Below are 22,612 nucleotides of genomic sequence, written 5' to 3'. Positions count from 1 at the left end.
AAAAATATTAAATACATTATTACTTAACATATCGGGTGAAGTAAAAAATTGAAAGGTCAAATTTCCACCGAACTTAACCGGAATTAGAGCCGATGGCTAAAGGAGAAGACTGTTCTATTTGTCGTTGGGGCGAGAGAATAGAAAGGAAGGGTAGAGAAAAGAAGAGGCAAAAGGTTAAATTTACAGGAAAACTAACAAAAAGTCCTTAAAAACCTTAGTTTTAATCAAAATGACAAAATAAAAGTGTAAGTAAATAGTACCAGGAGTGATTTTTTAGGCAAAAAATGTCGTTAACGTTAAAAATAAACAGTACCATGAATGTTTCATTAAGACTTTCTAAATTTAAACATGTGCTGATCAATTAGTGTTGGTTTTTTTTTTTTTTTTTTTTTTTTCCTTTCTTTTGATCAAGTAGTGTTGGTTCTTGAGTTACATCATTCAGTTCTGATTGGACAAAACAGTTTTGACTGCTCAGAGAGGGAGTTAAAACCAAAGAAGTCACGAAATCGGTTGTGGCCTAAGTTTATAGGGCCGCCTTATCTTATTGGAACCAAACCCTGGAAAAGGAGGCCACAAACCATGTGCTCCATCACATAGATTTGTGAGTATCTATATAGCATGGTTAATTCCCGGTAACCACACCACAAGTGGGTGGCTTGGCTTGTGTACTCCTACTCTTAGAAGATGAAAAAATGGGACTTATAGCTCAGTTAATTGTGATTTTTCATTTTCTATATTAGAAATTTTGCATTCGTCCTCCTTCAACATGGCTTGTCCAAAATAAAAAGAAAAGAATAGACGAAGAAACAACCATTTTACGAAAAGTTTCAAGGCAATTGAAGTTCTAACATAAAATCAATTGAGAATATGAGGAATAGTTCAACTACTTACAAGAGCATAAAAAAATTTGATAAACTTCTGATGTGAGACATTTCTTCACATTCTCGCAAATTTGAACATAGAATATACATGAGCATGTGATTGAGTTTACATTTGGAGGGTTTCTAAACTCTAACTGAATTAATTAATTTAACAAACAAAACAAGACGGCCACAAGCTTATCATTTGATGAATGACCCTTAAAGGCTCTAACCATCGTTTTTAAATCTCAGTCACATGCCTAGTTCTCAAGGCCAAGAACCCTCTCTCTCTATTTAAAACTTTCATCCCTCTCTCCCCTCTCACACATCACTTCCAAACATCTTCTCTCTCTCTCTCTCTCTCTCTCTCTCTCTCTCTCTCCATTACCAAAACAGCTATCTCTCCAACTTCTTCCCACTTTTATAATTTTGTGCAACAAGTACTCAATTGGGAAACCAATATTTTTCACAAACTGTCTTTTCTCACCACATACCCCAAATGTTTCATCAATCATTTGACACAGATATTGAGTTTTTTTCTAGGAGGTGCATTTGGGTGAATGGTCCTGTAATTGTAGGGGCAGGTCCTTCAGGCCTAGCAGTTGGTGCTGGACTTAAAGAACAAGGTGTCCCCTTCATTGTCCTAGAAAGAGCCGATTGCATTGCTTCTCTTTGGCAAAAACGCACATATGATCGCCTCAAACTACACCTCCCAAAGCAATTCTGCCAACTGCCCAATCTTCCATTCCCTGAGGACTTCCCAGAATACCCCACAAAAAACCAATTCATCAGCTACCTAGAGTCCTATGCAAACCACTTTTATATAAGTCCCAATTTCAATGAGAATGTCCAGTCTGCCAAGTATGACGAAACCTTTGGTCTTTGGAGGGTCAAGACCATTATTTCGACGAGCGACTCAGACCCTTCTGCTACTGCTGAAGTTGAGTACATTTGCCGGTGGCTCGTGGTGGCAACTGGAGAGAATTCGGAGAAAGTAGTGCCGGAATTCGAAGGCTTGGAAGAGTTTAAAGGGAATGTCGTGCATGCCTGTGACTATAAGTCTGGCGTGGCTTACCATGGCAAGCAAGTTCTAGTTGTTGGGTGTGGAAATTCGGGCATGGAAGTCTCTCTTGATCTTTGCAATCACAATGCAAGCCCTTCGATAGTGGTTCGAAGTTCGGTAAGTAAAGAAATTCTAAAAACTATGTTTCTTCAGTTCAAATCTCATGAACGACAATTTTTTAATAAAATTTTAGTACTCTTGTTTTGTTAATACAAGTCAAACATGAGCATGAGTTTTTTATTCCTCTAGTTTTGTCTGCACCTAACAGGTTCATGTCTTGCCAAGGGAAATTTTTGGAAAGTCAACCTTTGAGTTAGCAGTTTTATTGATGAAATGGCTGCCACTCTGGCTTGCTGACAAGATATTGCTGATGCTGGCATGGCTAATTTTTGGAAATCTTGAAAAATATGGTCTGAAAAGGCCGTCACTAGGTCCTTTGGAGCTAAAAAACAATTCAGGGAAGACTCCAGTTTTGGATATTGGTGCCTTGGAAAAAATAAGATCTGGTGAGGTCAAGGTGGTTCCTGGAATCAAGAGGTTCTCTCGTGGCAGAGTTGAACTTGTTGATGGACAAAATCTTGAGATTGATGCTGTTGTTTTAGCAACAGGGTACCGCAGCAATGTTCCTTCATGGCTCAAGGTTAGAATATTTTAAATTTATTTTTGGAATATTTCAATATTTATGTGTTTGGAAGCTTCTACTTTCAATTCAATCCATGTGACAGTTAACTTATGGAAGTTATTTCCACATGCAATCATGGTATTTTTTTGAACTTACAGAAATGTCCCTTTGGTCATTTGACAGATGAAGAAGTGAATAGTTACTATTTTTTTGAATTTGATGTTTACGGTGGAGAATAAATGAACGTATTTTTGACATTTTAATCTCAACCCCTTAATCAAATTCTCAGAGTAAGTGACAAGAACATTTGACCACCACATTGCTCAAAAGAACGAGTCTTTGTTTATTTATCCATAATCAGAATCAAAATAAAAGATTGAATTCCGATTATGAATTACTACCACGTTTACCAACTGCATGCATGGAATGAAATTACTGAATGACTTAACACTAAATATTTGTTTGGAATGTTCATGTTGTGTAGGAAAATGAATTCTTTTCAAGAGAAGGAATTCCGAAGAATGCATTCCCAAATGGGTGGAAAGGGAATGGAGGACTGTATGCAGTAGGGTTTACAAGGAGAGGACTATCTGGAGCCTCATTGGATGCCATTGGTGTGTCACAGGACATTGCCAAGAGCTGGAAAGAAGAGACCAAAGAGAAGAGAAAATCTGTTGCAGCTCGCCATAGGAGATGCATTTCACATTTTTAAAGATGGAGGAGGGCTTGCAAAAATGACAGAGAAATTGGAAATATCCTTTTTGTCCCATTGAAAATCAAATATTATTTGGTGACTGATCAACCAGAACTGGGATCAGTATGTGTAGAAAATAATGTTGAATACAGAAGGTAGCCCTCTCCTATAGAAAAACCCCCAACCTATGAAAGTAATTGGGCATAAACGGAAGATGTGGCTTGTTCTTTATTTCCCTTGGACTCTATTATTCAAATTAAATAATAATCCATTTTCCAGTCAAATGAAGAGAATCTCTATCTCCCTCAATTATTTTTTCATATTTAACGAGAAATGATCTACAAGCTCACATTTTCCTTTTTTTGTGAACTTTTTTATTTGTCTACTGGACTGGTTCTCTATTAATTTATTCATAAAAAATTGGAGTGTAAAATCATTTTGCTATTTTTATCACTCTAGCTTATAGGACTCGAACTTTGATTGCAAAGAACCCAGCATACTGCTTTGACAGACTGAATAAACATACATATGCTCTCTCTATTAGTTTACACACATGGTTCTATTTGTTATTCTAACCACTTTAAGAGTCGAACAATGCGCAAAGAAACCAACACTCTTTTGATCAACTAATCTAATCCATATTTGCTCTCTATTACTTTACACAAAAAGGTTCTTTTTTCTATTTTAATCACTTTAACCTACAAAACTTGAACTTAAATGCAAACAAGTTGACACACTGCTCTACCAATTGACAACTCGCATCTATTCTAATCACTTTGGCCTGTAAAATTCAAATTTAAAAAAAATAGATATACTATTCTGACCAACTGACCTAACTCACATTTGTTCTCTTTATTACTTTACCCGCAAGCTTTGTTTTGCTATTGTAATTACTCAAGCTTATAATACTCAAACTTTAAATACAAAAAAACAAACACACTTTTCTGATTAACTGAGTTAATCTACCTACACACTCTTAGTTACTTTACTCACAAGTTTTTAATTTTCCCCTCCCCTAAACTGGATCCACCAAGGACCCAATAACTGCTGTGGGTCCTTGGTCTACCACAGTCCAACATCACAAATCTTGTTATAATGATTCCGCATTAACTGGTTTCAGAATTCAGATAGAAATAGGTTTTAGAGAGAGATTCCTCCCATGTTGTCTTGCACATGGATACAGCCCCACAGTGGAAGGATGTACAGAGTCCGTGGGTGTTTCAACATTTGCCATATAACTTTCTTTTGGTGAACATTGGCATAAAACTTGATACATTTCTGTTTGGGATATCACAAAACAAAACACTTGCATCAAACAATAATTTCACAACTAGAATTACTACATCACAAGTTTTATACAAAAACTTCGAAAGTGTAAGGTGTTGAATCCCACATCGGCTAGAGGGAAAGGAGAGAAGCAATTTAAATAGAATTATCTCATTCTAACTAACACCGAGATTTTTTGTGATAAAACCCCACACTTGATGGATTTTGCAGGTGATAATTACCAAGTTGGGGACAATATTGGTGTTGTTGGAAGTAGGTCATCGGCCCGTCGCCCTGATAATTTATCAGAGCAGGTGGGTTCCTTGGCCCCGCGTGTAGGATGAGTCATCTTGGCTCCACGTGGTTGTTGGTGTGTGGATCTCCACATGTAACCCACATGTAGGGGCGTGTTGAATCCCACATCTCCTAGAGGGAAAGGAGAAAAACAATTTAAATAGAATTACCGCACTCTAACTAATACCGGTGTTGTTGAAAGTAAACTCTCGGCTTGTCTCTCTGATAATTCAACATAAGGTACTTCAGGGTTTTTGATTGTTAGATCTTGGTCACTATATATGTGCAACTTTTTATAATCATAAAAAATGCTTCAAATCAACACCTAAACACACAGATTTAACTAATACAGCAACCAACAGTCTTCTACCCTTCTCCTAATCTCATTTCCTTTCTCTCCTGAGTCTCTCTGATTAGCACGATATGCTTCTTTTAGTTCCCTTTGAAGGCAAAAAGGAAGGGAAAAATCATTGTTCTAGTACCAACATCTAGTGGTATTCCTCTTCACTTGAAGTTGGAGATCTTAGGTTCGATTTTCGTTAAAGGCGAATTTAAACCACATTGTTGCTAGCCCATTTTGAGGCTAAGTCCACCCCCTCCCCCTTAGTGTCGATAATTTCATTTGTCCAAAAAAAAAAAAAAACACTATTCTAAAAAACGGCTTAGGCTAGGCGGTGGAGGGCCGATGTGATTTAGGCCGAAACATGCAGAAAAATTAGGTAGGGGCTAGGGGTGTCTAGGCGGTTCTATTGTTTTTATTATTTTTTTAATTAACTTAAGGGTTTTTTGGGTAACCTACTAGAAAAGAACCTAGATTATGAATCAGTGAATTTTCAAATGTGGTTTTCGGTTTTTCTTATTTTTATTGCATTAGCCTATGATGATGGCACTGCCATGATGACTTAAATTTTAAGTTTTAACTTTTCCAAATTCTCAATACAAGGATAATTTTTATTTTTTTAGAGTGAAAATAAACACTTATTTATATGTTATATAATAAATTTAATTGAATCCGCCTAGGTCCCTCCCTAGGCGCTAGGCCTCAGCCCGTCGCCTGACTAGCGTTAAGCGTCTTTTAGAACCTTGGTAAAAAATGGCAAATTTACTTTCTTGACTAAATGGAATTTAGTAGTAAAGGGACAACCCATATTAAGTCCCCATGCTTTTTATTCAGACATGTAGATGAAGTTTACAGAGAACACCCTAAATTTCTTTACCACCACAAACCAAAATATTCTAAACGAAGAAAAACCAATTCATTTGCATATGCTACTTGTGGCTCTGTCTCTCTCTCTCTTTCCAAGCAAAGAAGTAAAGGCCCTACAGAATGAATTCTGCAGCTGCACTTTTGTCAATTCTCACTCGGATTTTCTAAGGCTCATTACTCGACCCTGCTATCGAAATTACGAAAGCACATGGGGAGTTCACCCACCACCCGTATCCTTCCCTGGTTACACCTGAAAACCGCCCATTCCTTCGTGTTTGATAGATAATTCATCCCTCTCGCCGCTGATCTTTGACTATAACATCGTACTTTATTCGGTCACTTCAACCGTAGAGACATGGTAACCCTGCATGAGCTGAAAGTGCAGCCTGACTACCATGTACTAGTTCTAAACAGAATATTAATGTGTGTGCCTGTAGATAACAATAACATATATTTTTATAACTGAATCCGTGTGCGTGTGCATGTTCCATGAGCGTTTATATCATCAAATAAAATCAGTCTCCAAATTTATTCACCTAAAAATGTAGCAGATTACTTGTCGATTGTCACATTGCCGACTCTAAACTAAATCATATGTGCAAGTCATGGATAGTTCAAGGAACACAGCCTATATTGAATGGGGGAAAAGTCACTACTCAATTAACCAATAATCCCAGCCACAATGACAATAAGAAAAACTATCTTACGTTGCATTGTCTGCAACTGATGCCTAAACAGAACTTGGGATGGAATATTGAAGGACCGAAGAATTGATCGAGTTAAACAAAAATATTATTGCTATGCAATCGTTCATATGTACTTACAGAACAGATTAAGGACAAAATTCCATAGACATTGAAGTTCCCACTTCATTTACAATTTCACCAGCTAATGCGATCACTTGGGCTTGGTGGAAAGAATCCGATCGATTTCACCATTCTTGTTGTAGGAATCGACAATCTTCTTTGCATATGAAGGCATATGCTGATCAGCTCTGCATGTTTTCATGTTCTCTTTGGGTAAATTGCATGTTTTCATGGTTATAAATAAAAGAAACCATCATCATAGTTGCTACTATAAGATAACTAATATTGAAAGTTGCACCTTTGTTTTCCCCATGTTCGGTTTACATAGAGGTAGTTCCGGATGGTATGGTAATCTAGTGAATAACGAGCAAATTCCAAACCTTTTGGCCCAATCTGTCCCACAAGAACCAAGTCATAAAATAAAAACCATGTATAATTATATAATTCTTAAATGCATCATACTGAGTCTTTACCAAGTTTAACAAGAAAGCGATCACATTGCCGACAAACTTTGGTGCAGGCTCAGGACCTTTTCCTGAGAAAACAAGATTATACAACAACGGTAGTCAGCATATATTTTGCAAGTTCTCTAGAATTGAACACGAGCTATTTCATAAACCAAAATGTATTTGAGAAAAACGCATCAAATTTTCTTCAGAACATGCAGTTCCATACATTTCCAACTAAAGTATCTCAAAGAAGCTGCTGCACATACCCATCTTAGCAGTATCATCAGCCTTAACAGTCTCCATGGTAAATGGTCGGCGAGTACCCTGAAATTGGCTGTGCTTAGAATTTTTCACCCAAAGAAATAAGCTATCCTATAAACACTAAACTTCAATTTTGCAGAAATCACAGAGTACGAGAAATAGGATAGAATCAAGAGCTTTACACTACTAGTTGTTGGAGTGATCTCCAAATGCTTTTTAATCAGACTGAGCATCTCTCTTCCACGTTCATTTCTACAATTTGAAGGCAAGACAAACATAGACAAAGCTTTAGATCTTTCATCTACCACCATAGTTGAATAAAAGATTGCAATAAAACAGAATGCTAACCAATAAGTATAACAAAAAAGCCGCACGCACACACACGCAGTCTCAACAATGATATTACCTTACCGTAACATACTGTGGATGTTGAGTCATGCTGATTCCAGAATATTTTGGCACCCCCATGTATCCAACAACTAAATCCTGAAATAGGAGTGAGACTCACCTTTATACAACTGAAAGTAGAAGTTAAGCTTCCAAGAGACTTGTAATTGTAATAAAAGATAGCATTCCTGTTAAGTAATTAAGAGATGAAAACTCACCGCTAAACCGTTTGTATAGTCGAAACAGCTGTAAGACATGGGGGACTGGTTAGACAACATTTAAGGAATGACCAATAAAAATGATAGTATTTGATAATCAAATATTCATGTGATAATTCTGATTGTGAAATATGTCATTAGAAATTTCAAAAAACTACGAAGTATTATGGGCAAAAAGGACAAACATTACCTATAGCAAGAAGGAGCAATTACATCAACTAAGTCATTTGCTGGCAGAGAAAAATAAGGAACCTGTTTTGGTTAGAATATGAAACTACATGAATTAGCATGACTGGAAGAGTAAATACCAAATTGAACACACAAAAAATAAATAAATAAATAAATAAATGTTTACCTCTTCAATATGACCATCCAAATGCTTCAAGTGAACCTATCAAGATTACACGAATATTTAATCAAAGAAACGAATAGCTAACAGTAGCTGCTAAGAAATGCTTACACTAGAAAAAGTTGGTGTATAAGAATTGTTAGACAACTGGTGTCTGTTTTACTGCTATAAATATACAGTGAGATATCTGCAAAAGATATAAGCCATTCACACGTATTTTTTCTTTTCACACAGATCAATTGTTAAGAGATAATAAAATAAAAAAAATTCTTCCAGAAATGTTTGTATGGTTTGTGAAACATGATTTACTGCAAACAAATGTGGGTGAAACCTTTCGAAATATTAGTTAAGTACTCACTCCACCCCAGGTCATTCCCCCTTTTTATAATAAGAATATTGCTGAAAGTGTTAAACAAAGGGTGCAATGGCGCAAGTGACCTGAGGCTCACAACTTTGAAACATTCCTCAGACCTTGGAACTCTAAACTTGCACAGGCACAAAGAATTCACTAACACAAACCTTGTAATCTTGCATAAACTCGTAATGAAGAACTGTCTCTGGTTCACTACTCGCAGCCTTCAGAAACTTATCAAGGCCTTCTCGAGTCCCGTTGTCCACTGTCAAACAAAAGCATTAGTACCGACACAAACTCTGTTACTCATTACTTATGCCATATAAATAATAAAAGGGCACTATATAACTACATGTTTCAGGTAATCATAATGATTCTGCTGTTGAGGATATGCTGATTTTGATTGTAAAAATAGAATGATACAGCAAGACTTTCACTGACCACAATTTGTTCCTAGCACGTAGAGCTTGTCCAAATTTAAGTGGTGCTCCACAGATCGTAATGCTGCATGTTAAGAAATTACTCTGCATTACAATAGTATAAGTCACAACAGAGAAGGATTGACAGTAGAAATTGCAAGATTATATCATAAATGATACCTTGCACCTGGCAACCCACACCACAGAATAGAAGCTTTTTTACACCTGCAGCCTGTTTCATGGAAAAATGCAAAAACTTGTCTCACTAAAACTTATAAGAAACATTTTACAAGTTTTACGAATTGATGATTATAGTTGAGTTCCTATGATTTCTCTATTTCAGAGCCCAAACTCCATTCTAAAGAATAGGTCTGCAACCGGACCAAGGGCGCATTATGCCTAAAATCAAACATGAAACAAAATCTAAAAGGAAAAATCACTCCAACATGTGAACCCACAAGTTAGGAACGGTAAAAGGCCAGACATGCAAGAATTCTTCCTCCTGATTGGCAGTCCTGACCACCTTCAAATATTACACCCACAAATCTCCACTAAAAATGAATCTATATAGAAGGATTAGGGAAATCTGGCTGTTGATATTGGAGGAAGTTCACCCCTTGAAACAAAAAGAAGATAGTACCAAAGGCAGGCAACCATAGTTGCTTAATTAGATACTTAAGACTCTCACCTCAAGAGGAAGTCTAAGAAGGACTAGGAAGAACTGCAAAGTGCAAACTGTATTTGCTGTCCACTCAAAAACATTATCCGCATTAGAGAATGCCCCAACTTTCTTTAGCGTGATTGCCCAAATATATCAAAGCCAACACATTTGGGCATTTCAATAACCGTATACATGTCTTCTCATGCTTAACTGGTTTAGCTTTTAAAGGAGGACCTTTCTTCTATTTTGATATAAAAGACACTTATCACTTACTCTTACCAATGTTGAATGAATGACAAAGCATGTTAAATGGCACAAATAGTAAATAAGATTTCTATCACTGATGGAAAAGAATACCAGGTACCTCAACTAGGGCAAGCGTATTCAGATTAGGAGATAATGTCGGCTTGACACCTCTAGCAGCTAGAACTTCCTCTGGTGTCCTATTGAGAAGAGGCAAAGATAAATGACATAGTGTGGATGAAATGACAATAACCAGAAAACAAAAAGAAAATCTTAATTGAGAAATATCAAAATATTAGAAGAAATTTATTATAAAGCAAAAATGAACTAGATGCAAACCTTGCTAATACAGGTCGCGGAGTAAATCTGTCGTTTGGGTCACTGTGAAAATTAAAACCATAAGAAGATTTAAACATTCCAAAAGAAAGAAATAAAGGATTGAATAGCAATGGCATATGCATTTATTATGTATTATGCTCCAACGAATTCAGGCCACAACCTCTGTACACAAATGACGGCCTCCACCATGCCTGATTTCAGCATTTCGATTGCAACAGTTGTTACTATTCCTGTCCACTGAGCTCCTGCCATAAAAGAAAATGAGGCAAAAGATTGACAAGCAAAACCAAACCATAATCCAAAGATGCACTATCAAGTATATGGTTAAAGCAATTTACGCAATATACATGAGAAATTATTTACACAATTTGTGATTCTTTATAATAATTAAAGAAGTTCAAAATTTTTAAAACTGAAACTTGAACTGGCAGAGTTGGTAGAATTAGTAGCAATGTTAAATAGGATGACTTTAAGATGCCTAAAAAAATGAGACAGATACCAAAGCCTGTAAAACAAAAGTACCTTCGACAGGCTTTACTTTACGAGCATACAAGAGCTCTTCATAGACACCCAAGTACATTTCATCTGAGGAACCTGGTTTCCTCCCTCTACCATGAACTACAGGTTCCAAACCCTGAATGCGAAAACAAAAGAGCAGTGATGATTCAAATGGAAATCATGGGTGGAAAGATTGGGTTGGGTCATTAAGGAATCAGATTATGAACCCCATTTCGAAGTTTGATCACTTAGTACTTCAAATTTCGGTATAGTAGTAGATAATTCATAGCGTATACTATGCCTCGAACCGGTTTCAGGACTTCATGAGATAATAATAACTTGCATCAACCAACTTTTCAAATTTCAAGTTTGAAATTCAGAAAAGTAGAAGGATTGGGAGAGGAACAAGAACTCACTTCAATCTTAGACATTCCATCTCCTAAGAAAGCACAAGCTTCCTTGACATGGGCTATGTAATATGTGTCACACAACCCGCAACGACTGCCCAACACACAAAGATTCAGCAAACAAATGAACAAAAAAGTTCAAACTTGAAACACATAAATTTAATAGAGAAAACAGAAGTCAAAATTCTTGAAAAACGAAAATTTGGCAATGAAAAAAAATGAAGTCATTTAATAACCATTTCGTTTTTAATTTTGGTGATATGTAACATAACAAAGAAAATTCAAAACTAAAAATGAAACAATTATCAAACGGGCCCAAGAGACCTGCAGTGGTCTTTAGCCGGGTAAGTGCCGCCGGGTGGAATGGGCCTGGAGCGTTGCCGCCAGTCCTCTCTCAGCTTCACCGACTTTGAGTTGGTTTTCCCATCTGTTTCAGTTTTCACCACAAAACACACAAAACTTGCCTTATATATGAAGCAAATACAAACAGAGACGAAGCGTTTTGGAATTGGGTTACCTTTGGAGGAAGAAGAAGATGAGGAGACGATGGAGAGGGAGAGTGGAAGCGAAGGGAGCTTGGCAATGACAGAACACATTGCAGCAGCAGCAGCTGAGAGAGAGGAGAGAGGAGAGAGTGAGGGTGCTGAGGCTGTTTCCACCACATATTCCTTGCTCCGGTGGTGCGCTCTGTAAAGATTTTGTCACACGTGTGCATCTCATATAAACCCAACCTAAATATTAAAGAAATCTAATAAAAATGGTTTGAAAACTTTAAGTTTTAACGATAAATATAAAATAAAAGGTAAAATAAATAGTACCATGATTGATTTTTTAATGTGAAAATGTGATTTTTCATTAAACTAAACAGTATCAAACATTTTTCATTAAAATTCCAAATAAATCAATTTGTATGCGTGAGTTTAGATAATTAATCAGGATAATGTTTCATATTTTTTAAGAGAGATTTGAATTACACTTCTTGATAGATTTAGGGGAATTTATAGCCGAGTGTGTTTGAATTCCCTCCCAGTAATTTAAATTATTTTAAAGAAAAATATCTAAGAGATAAAATAAATAAATAAATAAATAAAATACTGGTTTGTGTCTGAATTTTCATATTTGTATGTGTGTGTGTGTATATATATATATATATATGTGTGTGTGTGTGTGTGTATATATATATATATATATATAAATATTTTATTTTATTTTTTTTTTTAGCATTTTCGTCCTTGTAATTCACGAGATTGTATATGTTTCTAGTGAAAGTACATTCTATCAATGACTTGAATTTTCCATCCGTTATTGTGCATAGCTTTGGGGTTTTCTCCTTCAAAGCATATAAAAGCGCGTTTGGCTAACAATATAGTAGTATTTCTCTTCATTGTAAGTGAGAGGTATTAGGTTTAATTGTTAGCCCATTACGAGGGTTAGTCCATCCTCTCCCCCATTATCATTTGTTCCAAAAAAAAAAAAAACCCGAATATATAAGGTTGTACAGTATCCTTCTTGGACTCAATTTTCTTTTAATTTTGAAACTAATAAATATTAAGTAATGTAGCTACATGTATCATATTTCAAAATGGGAAATTGAATTGAAGAAGGATAACAAGCAGGCCGCCTGCCTTTACAAATTGTACTCTGATGGAGATAGATGAAGTAGCAAATTACAAATTGAGTCATGCAAGAGGATGATAAAATTGCCGATTGTCTTTCTAGACATGTATTTATAGTAATATATACGACAAACTTGGTTCAGATCCAACTGATTAATAACGCAATCGCCAATTCAAAAACCAAACTTGTGACGAAAGCCTCAAACACATTCGACAAAATGCAACGCCAAATATAAAGGACACCTGGGAAGGGGAAATCATTTGTTTCATTTCCATTTTCTTGGGGGCTTAAGCACCAAGGTGTCTAGTCACAAATACAACAAAATACTGGTAACAAAAAACTGCAAACGAAAAAAATGCACAATGCATTTCTCACGTCTATACTTTTAGAGCTGGTTTGGTATTGCTGTGCTTTGAAAAAAAAAAATGCTTCTGCTGTGCTGTGAGAATAAGCAGCTGTTAAATAAAGCATCAGAGTGTTTGGTAAACTTTTTTATAAAAGTGTTTTTGAAAAAAAAAAAAAAAAAAAAAAAAAAGCAGTATTATAGTATTTGGTAAACTTTTATGTAAAACAGATGTGAAAAAAGTCGGTTTTTCAAAACTGGATTTTGCAGCTTCTTGTTTTTGGCTTTTTTTCACCTATAACTGTGAAAAAAAGCTGAAGCTGAATGTTTACCAAACACACAAACAGCTCCCAGCTTTTTTCAAAATCACCTCAGTACCAAACCAGACCTTACTCTCTCTCTCTTTCGGTATCCACCAAATGACAAGGCCGCCCTCTTATGTATATGTACAAGATCATATTTCTTCCATTGAAAAAGAACGGACTCTAAGATTGACTCAAACAAAATGTACAAATTATGACCTTCAATACGCCAAGGGAGTGAAGGAAAACAAAACCAGATCCGAGCGCAGGCATTGCTGGCATGCTATACTGACTTGAATCTCACAGAAGCTTACTAGTTCTTCGTTTTGATGGCCCTCCGGGGAAAAGCTTCATAATCCATCCTAAGACTCTTTCCACTACCTACATACGCAAATATAAAGAAAGATGATGTTTCCATACCAGCCAATCATTTGCACTCTGGGTTTTCGTTTTCTTTTCTTTTTTACTTTGAGCAATAAGACAACTATCGGCTTGTATCAGAAAAGATAATTGTGAGGGTTACAAACAGCAAAATGTCTTTCAATCTTTCAATAGCAAAGCAATCACACTACTGTTTAGTTTTTTTGAGGAATAATGTAACTTTGCATTTAGTACAAATAATATTTATATCAAAGAAAATACTGTTAGAACCAATCAAACGTTAAGTATATATTATACAACAATTTGCACAGTTTTATTTCAAATGGTAAAACTCAACAACAAATACAATATATTAAAACATAAACACTTAGTGTAATTATATATAAAATCACAAATCACTGACTTGTTCTTTGACGATAGAGGCTTGCAGAGCAATCTCCTAAGACAGAAATTCGTCCCTACACTAGTGCAGCAGTTCGATGGACGTCTATCTTGCAGGATACAACTATCTAATCCAAGTTCTTGCACTCGAACTTGGATTCTTGGCGAATTGGTTGTGTGGTTCTTAGCGAAATATGGTGGAATGAATTTGGAAAAACTTGATTCTTGTTTCTGATTTTATTGCCCTATATCTAATGGCATGATGTGAACTTCTCCAACCATTCATGCTTATCAGTTTTTTAAAAAGAAAACCGAATGCAACTGTTAGAAAACTGAACGTAACTGTTCAGACAGTTTTATCCTTTCGGAAAAAACTGAATCCAAAAAATCAAAAACTTAACTTGTGTTGTTCGTCCATCCGAGCCCAAGAGCCCCAAGGCCCAAGGTCCATCTTTGACATTTAATATATACACCCAAACTCTCCAATTCTAAGGCCCAAGGTCCATCTTTGACATTTAATATATACACCCAAACTCTCCAATTCTAAGGCCCAAGGTCCATCTTTGACATTTAATATATACACCCAAACTCTCCAATTCTAAGGCCCAAGGTCCATCTTTGACATTTAATATATACACTTCAACTCTCCAATTCTAAGGCCCAAGGTCCATGACTTTGGCCCAATTCTTTTCAAACTATAAGTGAGTGAAATCACTTATAAAGACTTAGAGTGTAAAGGGTTTGGACGATGTGGGACTGGCAGTCCCACATAACACAAGTTTCCAACAAATACAGTACCTCATCGCCTTTATCCGCATGTGGAGTATTGTCAGGCATATCAACAGGAGTGGGTTGTCTGACAAGAATATTCTCATTGGCCATACTTTGGGCATTCAAAAGCTCTAATCACTGAGTTTGAGCTTCAAGTTTCCGGGACAATTCATTGTTCAATTCCTTCATTCATAAAAACTTGAATGACTGCGAGCGATATGACTTGAAAACACATTTTGCACTGGAGTATGAGCGCGCGGCCCATAGATGATACTAAGACCGTTCTCAGAACCAAGCACATGAGAAGTGCATAGGCCTCTTTTGGTCGCATTATTCCATATTCCGTTTGTATTGTTAATGGTTTTCAACTATGTATCAACAGCATGGCCTCAGCGCTAAAATATATTAATCAGTCCCGAAGAAAGCCCTTTCTTGCTTAAAGTGGACTACATGCTAACAAGTCAAAAGCCGCAGCACAATCCTATATTGAGTTGAAAATTAAAAAATATGCTACCTTCAGCTTGGACCATTGAGATGACTCGGATGCCAAAGACTCCATCAACTCTTCTTTCTCCAATGCTAACTGAAACAACAAAGAGACTAGAGTTCAGTTTAATGGACTAGATTTTACAACACAAATCTCAAGGAAAAGAAAGGACATAAACCTTCAAACGCGTACAAATGAGAAAATACAAGGGGTAGATAGTAATGAGAGAAAATAAGGGGTACATGGCACCTCAGAAATTAATGTAATGATGTTTTCAACTGTTCGCATTTGATCAGGAGGTAGATTCACAGAGGAAATATCAAAATCTGGCTGTCCATTTTCAGGCAGCACTGGGAAACTCAAGGCATCAACCCTTTCCTGGCCTAAGGTGTCAGGAATAGCGTCTTCATTTTCTTCAATTAGTGAACAAAATACCCAAAAGCACAAATCAAAATCACAAATGAAAAAGATTATAAAAAAGAGATAGCTGTCATTAGTATAGCCATTCATTCATTAGTACAAGCCTTATTTGTGAACATTGCTGTCAATTATCACAAAGATTCACCAAACTAGTGATAGATTATTATACAGTAGCTGGTCTCATGAAGCTTTGCCTCACGCTTTAAGGCTTTCGCCTAGGCATGATAGCCTCGCCTACACCTTCGCCTTTTAAAACATTGATTTACATGAACACGATCATAAAGATAGAGACTTGTTCAACATATAACAACACACACAAGTACTAATTAGGAACTGAAACACATGGACCAAAAAAAAAAAACCATGGACACACACCAATTAACCAGATACACTATGAGCCTCAGTACTTATCGCTGGGATATATAAAGACTAATTTACAAGCATAATGTCCAGACAAGCTAAATTTACCTAGATCTTCTGTAGAAGTAGACACGTCTTTGTTAGAGCAAGCCCAGCGTGGGCGCAAGCTCGGGGGACAGGGAACAAAACAAGGGCCCGAAGCCCGATGGATCAGCTCCAGCGTGGGCAAGCCCGAGTGAAGGTGGAGGCCCGAGCTCCGGGCCCATGGGGAATTGCCAACCCGAGAGCATGAGGCCATGTGACGTCAGCCTGGCGTCAGGCAATATTTTTTTTTTTTTTTTTTTTGTGTCAGGCGCGTGCACCCCACTCGCGTGTGGGGGTGCGTCGCTGACACAAAATCAGAAAAAAAAAAAAAAAAAAAAAAAAAAAAAAAAAAAAAACAAACCTTTGTCAATTACCGTTGGGAAGCCACGTGGCTTCCCACGGTCCGTTAGATCTCAACGGTTATTTAATTTGGACCGTTCGATCTCAACGGTAAAAAAAAATAAAAAAGTCTTATTTAATATCCACCGTTCGATCTAAGATCAACGGTGGATATTAATATGCTTTATAAATAAAAAAATAAAAGAAAAAATAGTTTTAAAATTAAGAAAAGTTACCGTTGTGACACGTGGCATAATCTGGAGTGTTGGAATTCAAATTTTTTTATATCCAACAGCAGAGATTAATTAATCGAATAAAAATTTTAAAAAAAATTGTAAAAAATTCAAAAAAAAAAAAATCTGAAAAGTCTCAAAAAAATCTGAAAAATCTGAAAAAATATGAAAAATCTGAAAAAAATTGTAAAAAAAATTGTTTTTACTTTTCTATAAATACCTTCTCATTATCATCTACCTTACACAACAATTTCATATTTTCTCAACTACTTTCAATCACATTCCTTTCTTTGTCTCAAAGTTTGAATCCATTTTTTTTAAACAAAATGACCACTGGTGCATGTATGAATTGGTCGCTTATTGAAGATGTTGCGTTGTATACTAGCTGGGTTGAAATTACTCATAGTTCGCTTATGGGCAATGAGATGCAATTGCGAGAAATGTGGAGTCTTATTCATACCAATTAACTTGAGAAAATTGGTGGGAAAAGAACCAAATAATCGATGTCCAGTCGTTGGAAATTACTTAGCCAATCGTTTAGTACGTGGAGAGACGCCTTGGCACAAGCTAGTAGTAATATTCGAAGTGGGGAAAATTACTCGGAACAGGTAACAATATATTATTTATTTGATACCCAAATTTACATGTATTATTTATTTGTTACCTACTTACATTATAATTATGTTGTTTGAATTATTTATTTGTTACTTATTTTCATTATAATTATTTATTTGTATTATTTATTTGTTACTTATTTTCATTGTGTAGGAACTTCAAACACAAGCTTGGTACGCTGCCAAAACCAAAAGCAAAAATAAATCATTTAACCGGTGGGAATGTTGGAATATTGTCAAAGATTGTCCTAAATTTAGAGTTGTGCTAGTCGGTCCAGAAGTACACATGAACAGCACCCCTCTACACTCTACACCCAATCATGTCTCGCATGTTCATGAAGATGATGCAGAAGAAGTGCCCGAAACGCCCCTCCCTGAACAAGCGTCGGGTTCGACCCGTTATCCAATTAGGCCTCAAGGTAAGTGGAAGAACTTACTCGCCAAGGTGAATTGACTTTGGCAAGGGAACTGGCGAAATATAAGGCTGATAAGGCTAGAGAGGATGCAAAAGCTGCAGCTATTGAGAAAGAATTTCAGGCTAATGAGAGAGAAAGAGAGCTACTTAGGCAAGAAAGGGAACATGTTAGAGAAGAAAGACGCGCTCAACGAGATCGTGAGATTATAAACACGCCTTTAGAAGGAAAGTCACCAAATTCTAAATTTTTTTGGAAGTCAGAGAAAGCGGACGTGGTGCGAAGGAGGCGTGCAAGAGAAGCGATAGCAAGCCAAGGTGATTCTAGCACCACAAGAGAAGATAATCCTAGCACCACAAATTGGTTAAGTGATGATGAATAGAGTACTTTATGTAATTGGAGCCCATAATTTTCCAATCACTTTGGGTTGTAATTTATTATTTATTGTTTGTATTATTTATGATGTTTCCAATTTATTGAATATTTATTCAAATTAATTTGGTAAGTTATTTATACTTATTTATACTAAGAGAATATTTATACTAAGAATATATTTATTGAAATGACAAAAACACATCAAATAAAATTACATAAGCATATGGAATAATTAAAAACTCACTAAAAAAATTACATAAACATACCAAATAATAAAACACACCAAATAAAATAACATAAACATAGCAAATTCAAAAAAAAACACTAAATGAACTTAATTATCTTCAGCTTGTTTCAATGCCCACTGGTGCTCTATCAAGTCAATTTGTTGGGCATTGTGCATGTCTGGCATTTGAAATGCAGTATATCATTGAATGAGCCTTTCATTGTAACGTCCATCCTTTTGTAATAGCTTATGTTGCACGGGCTCATCGGTGGCGTCATGAGCACAATATATACGTGTTCTTGAATTGTTCATCGTGTCTGGCTCATATTCATCAACGACTTCATAATCGTACTCATCTTCCACAATCATGTTGTGAAGAATGATGCACGTCATCATGATGGATCGAAGCGACTCTACATCAAACAATTTGGCAGCACCCTTGACGATCGCCCAGCGAGCTTGGAGGATACCGAAACAACACTCCACATCCTTCCTGCACCTCTCTTGACAGCTTGCAAAGTGTTTTTCCTTTGCACTCCGCAGACGTGGCACTGTTTTGATAAATGTTGACCATCGCGGGTAAATGCTGTCAGCTAGGTAGTACGGCCCGTCGTACATACGTCTGTTGACCTCATACGTAACTTTTGGTGCCTTTCCTTGCATGACATCGTTGAACACTGGGGATTGGGAAAGGACGTTGATGTCATTTTGAGCTCCCGGGACCCCGAAAAAGGCGTGCCAAATCCATGTATCAAAAGATGTCACCGCCTCCAGAATGATACTTTTTGCTCCTTTTTTGTCCCCGTAAGCGCCTTACCATGCACTTGGACAGTTTTTCCACGTCCAATGCATACAATCAATGCTTCCAATCATCCCAGGAAAGCCACGCATCTCTACCTTCTTCAACAGCCGTTCCAAGTCCATGTTTGTAGGTTTGCGGAGGTACTCAGCGGTGTAGATAGATTTGATTGCTCCGCAAAACCTCATCAGGGACTCAAGAATGGTTGATTTCCCCATCCTCGTTATCTCATCCACTTGGTCTGCAGATACTCCATACGCAAGCATCCGCAAGGCAGCAGTAATTTTTTGCTCAGGCAGTAGACCCATAGCACCAAAAGCATCTTTCTTTTGCACAAAGTAAGAATCATGGTTGCAAGCAGCAATCATGATTTTGTTGAACAAATGTCGTTCCATTCTAAAACGACATCTAAAGTACGTATCAGGAAATGCATTATTAGGAACAAAATAATCATCCAAGAGTTCCATACCTTGTCGTTGCCTGCTTCTATCAAGGTTTTAGGAATGGTTAGGCCTGCAGATCTGAGCCATAGCTTGGATGACTCGACGGGAATGTGAGGTTCTGCCCATTTTTACTTCGTCATCTCTCCTTCTACGCTCTTCATCCTCTTCCCTCTCATTTTTTGCCCCCTGGTGATTGAACATTGCTTCCGATTGGTTAAACAATTCTTCCTCTTCCTGATTGAGTTCCCATATCATCCTTGAGGAAGAATAAGACATTGTAAGAAAGAAGCAGAAACTATGAATAATGATACAGATTTTTATGAAGAAGGAAGTAGAAACTATGAATAATGATAGAGATCTTGAGAAAATTGATGTGAGATTTGTGAGGATGGATGGTGGATTATATAGAAGATTCAGAAAGGATTAAGTTGTACATAATGCCACGTGGCATGCCGTCATTCGTTAAAAATCTGATGGAGATCTATCCTCAAAGATTGTGAACAGATTATGAAACGTGGCATGCCGTCATTCGTTAAAAATCTGATGAAAATCTATCCTCAAGGATTGTGAACAGATTATGACACGTGGCGCGACATGATTGGTTAATAATCTTTTCAGAAATCCATCACCAATAATTGTATTTTCGGATAATGACACGTGGCATAACGAGTACGATTAAAAAATTTATCAGAAATCCATCCCCAATAATTGTCTTTTCAGATTTTATGACAAGTGGCGTAACGACAACGATTAAAAATCTTATCCGAAATTACAAATAAAATTATTTTGTATTATTTAATAATATTTCGGATAATGACACGTGGCGCAACGAGAACGATTAAAAATCTTATCCGATATTACAATTAAAATTATTTTGTATTATTTTATAAATAAAAAAAATACTAATATTTTATTGCCTATTGCCAGGGTTATTTAAGTGTAATGGTGAAGATGCAAATGCTATTGCCAAGGCTGTTACTGTTCATTAAGGTACCGTTTGGTACGTGGGACGAAATGGAATAGAGTGGGACAAGACGTTCCGTCCCACGTTTGGTGCGCCTAAAACGGGTGGAACGAGCTGTTCCACGGGACGAGTTTTGGGTGAATTTTCGTTCCACCTCACCCCCATGGAACGACTAGTTCCACATCCGTGGAACACAAAATTATAACCTCTCCGTCTCCTTCTTCTTCCTCCTTGTTTCCATCCGAGGGCATCTTTGCTCCCGCTCCGTTCCGTTCCGTCCCGTCCCGTCCAGTCCCGTCCCATCCTGTTCCGTCCCGTCCCGTCTGCATACCAAACGATACCTAAGGACAGTTACTGTTCATTAGGTGGATTGAATAGTGCATTGCCTGGGAAGGGCTCCAACAGCTTTTTGGACTTCGGCTTCCTCGAACGGCCATTCAAGCCAAGCTGCCTCGGTAGCGCTAATTGGACACCAATTAATACCTTCCAACCCCCAGCACTCCTCTTCGCTGCTACTGTACAGAGACTTGAAAAAATGAATGATTTCGTTTTCAATCTCCCCTACCCCTTCTACCATTCTACCATCTTCCGCTTCCAATCTCTCTATATAATTTCTCTTCCTTCTCCCACCAGTTTCAAACTTTGAAAAGGGTCTCACAGTATCATCATCCATAGATGGCTTGAGGAAAGGCAATGAACTTAGGAAATTCATGCCATTTGATATTAAATTGTTGGACATAAATGACTCTTCCGGTACAGCTTGTTGAGAAACAGTGCATGAACAAGTTTTAGACACATTAAGAGAATCAAGGAAGGATGGACGAGATCTCCGAGAATTAGTTTCAGCTGTAACTGAATACAATGATGCATGATTGGAGGAACTTCCGGAATCAGATTCAAAACCCATAGATTCATATGTTTGGACTGGTGCACTCTGCCCACTAGAAAAGCTACTGCCAAAGCTGCTAAGGTTTCCTTTCCCAAATTCAAAAGTTGGAGAATCACTTAAGTCCTCATTACTACCACGGATGTTTTTACCAACTTCAGAAGCAAACCTACTTATGCTGGTACTGGGCGCAACCAAGTCTGCCATGACATCTCAAAACATAACAGAATAAGTTTATTCCTCCAACTAGAAGATTCAAGGAAATTATTCACAAATACACACTAATTATTATATCAGAACACTGAAAACCAAAATCCAAAAATGTACAATTACCTTCATAAAGTGGAGACGGTGTAGGGCCACCAGACGCCATGCTGAACATACCTGGCCTCACTTAGTAGCAATGTGCTGACAGAGTTCTGAGGTAAGATTTTTGCTGACAGGATAATAAACAATCATTTTGTTATAATTGTTCATTAATACAGAAGAAGTTTCACCAAAAGCACTACTAGGCCCATCAGATGTACCAGCACCATCAGAGACTGTAACTCGTACAAGTTCTGTTCCTGCTAGCTCAAAACAAGATACAATGGTTCAACATAGACACCCATAAACATCTGTAGACATCAAAATTTCGGTGAAATGAATGTTGACCAATAATTAAAATTTCAATGTTCACGTGTCACATAAATTTTACATGTAGCGTGTGATTCAACGAAAAAATCGAAATAAATTGGAAAAGTCATCAAATATGACACGTGTCAATACCTGGCAGAAAT

General features: G+C 36.9%; 2 protein-coding genes and 1 pseudogene across 3 annotated transcripts; 1 reads left to right on the top strand and 2 right to left on the bottom strand.

Annotated features, from left to right (window-relative positions):
- Positions 1-1,359: 1,359 nt before the first annotated feature.
- YUC3 (YUCCA 3) lies at positions 1,360-3,668 on the top strand. The gene is made up of 3 exons (XM_068477788.2): positions 1,360-2,040; positions 2,192-2,563; positions 3,030-3,668. The coding sequence occupies exons 1-3, from the start codon at positions 1,360-1,362 to the stop codon at positions 3,255-3,257; spliced, it is 1,281 nt and encodes a 426-aa protein (XP_068333889.2). The 3' UTR covers positions 3,258-3,668.
- Positions 3,669-6,776: 3,108 nt separating this feature from the next.
- Positions 6,777-12,096, bottom strand: HCAR (coenzyme F420 hydrogenase family / dehydrogenase, beta subunit family). The gene is made up of 19 exons (XM_068476540.2): positions 11,913-12,096; positions 11,720-11,822; positions 11,405-11,489; positions 11,013-11,124; positions 10,651-10,735; positions 10,491-10,532; positions 10,273-10,351; positions 9,428-9,479; positions 9,270-9,332; positions 8,996-9,093; positions 8,483-8,518; positions 8,318-8,379; positions 8,128-8,155; positions 7,929-8,008; positions 7,705-7,774; positions 7,528-7,585; positions 7,286-7,347; positions 7,111-7,205; positions 6,777-7,000 (listed from the first exon to the last, which is right to left on the bottom strand). The coding sequence occupies exons 1-19, from the start codon at positions 11,989-11,991 to the stop codon at positions 6,904-6,906; spliced, it is 1,386 nt and encodes a 461-aa protein (XP_068332641.1). The 5' UTR covers positions 11,992-12,096; the 3' UTR covers positions 6,777-6,903.
- Positions 12,097-13,658: 1,562 nt separating this feature from the next.
- On the bottom strand, positions 13,659-22,279 carry LOC137738160 (uncharacterized; annotated as a pseudogene). The gene is made up of 7 exons (XR_015955251.1): positions 22,167-22,279; positions 21,334-22,033; positions 16,566-16,711; positions 15,927-16,090; positions 15,705-15,773; positions 15,218-15,373; positions 13,659-14,038 (listed from the first exon to the last, which is right to left on the bottom strand). The product of XR_015955251.1 is annotated as an uncharacterized LOC137738160 (transcript).
- Positions 22,280-22,612: the final 333 nt, after the last annotated feature.

The sequence above is a fragment of the Pyrus communis genome, chromosome 13, assembly GCF_041283825.1.
Source record: "Pyrus communis isolate YQ-2024b chromosome 13, ASM4128382v1, whole genome shotgun sequence".
In the NCBI taxonomy this organism is placed as follows: domain Eukaryota; kingdom Viridiplantae; phylum Streptophyta; class Magnoliopsida; order Rosales; family Rosaceae; genus Pyrus; species Pyrus communis.
This window is presented reverse-complemented; position numbering and strand designations above follow the sequence as displayed.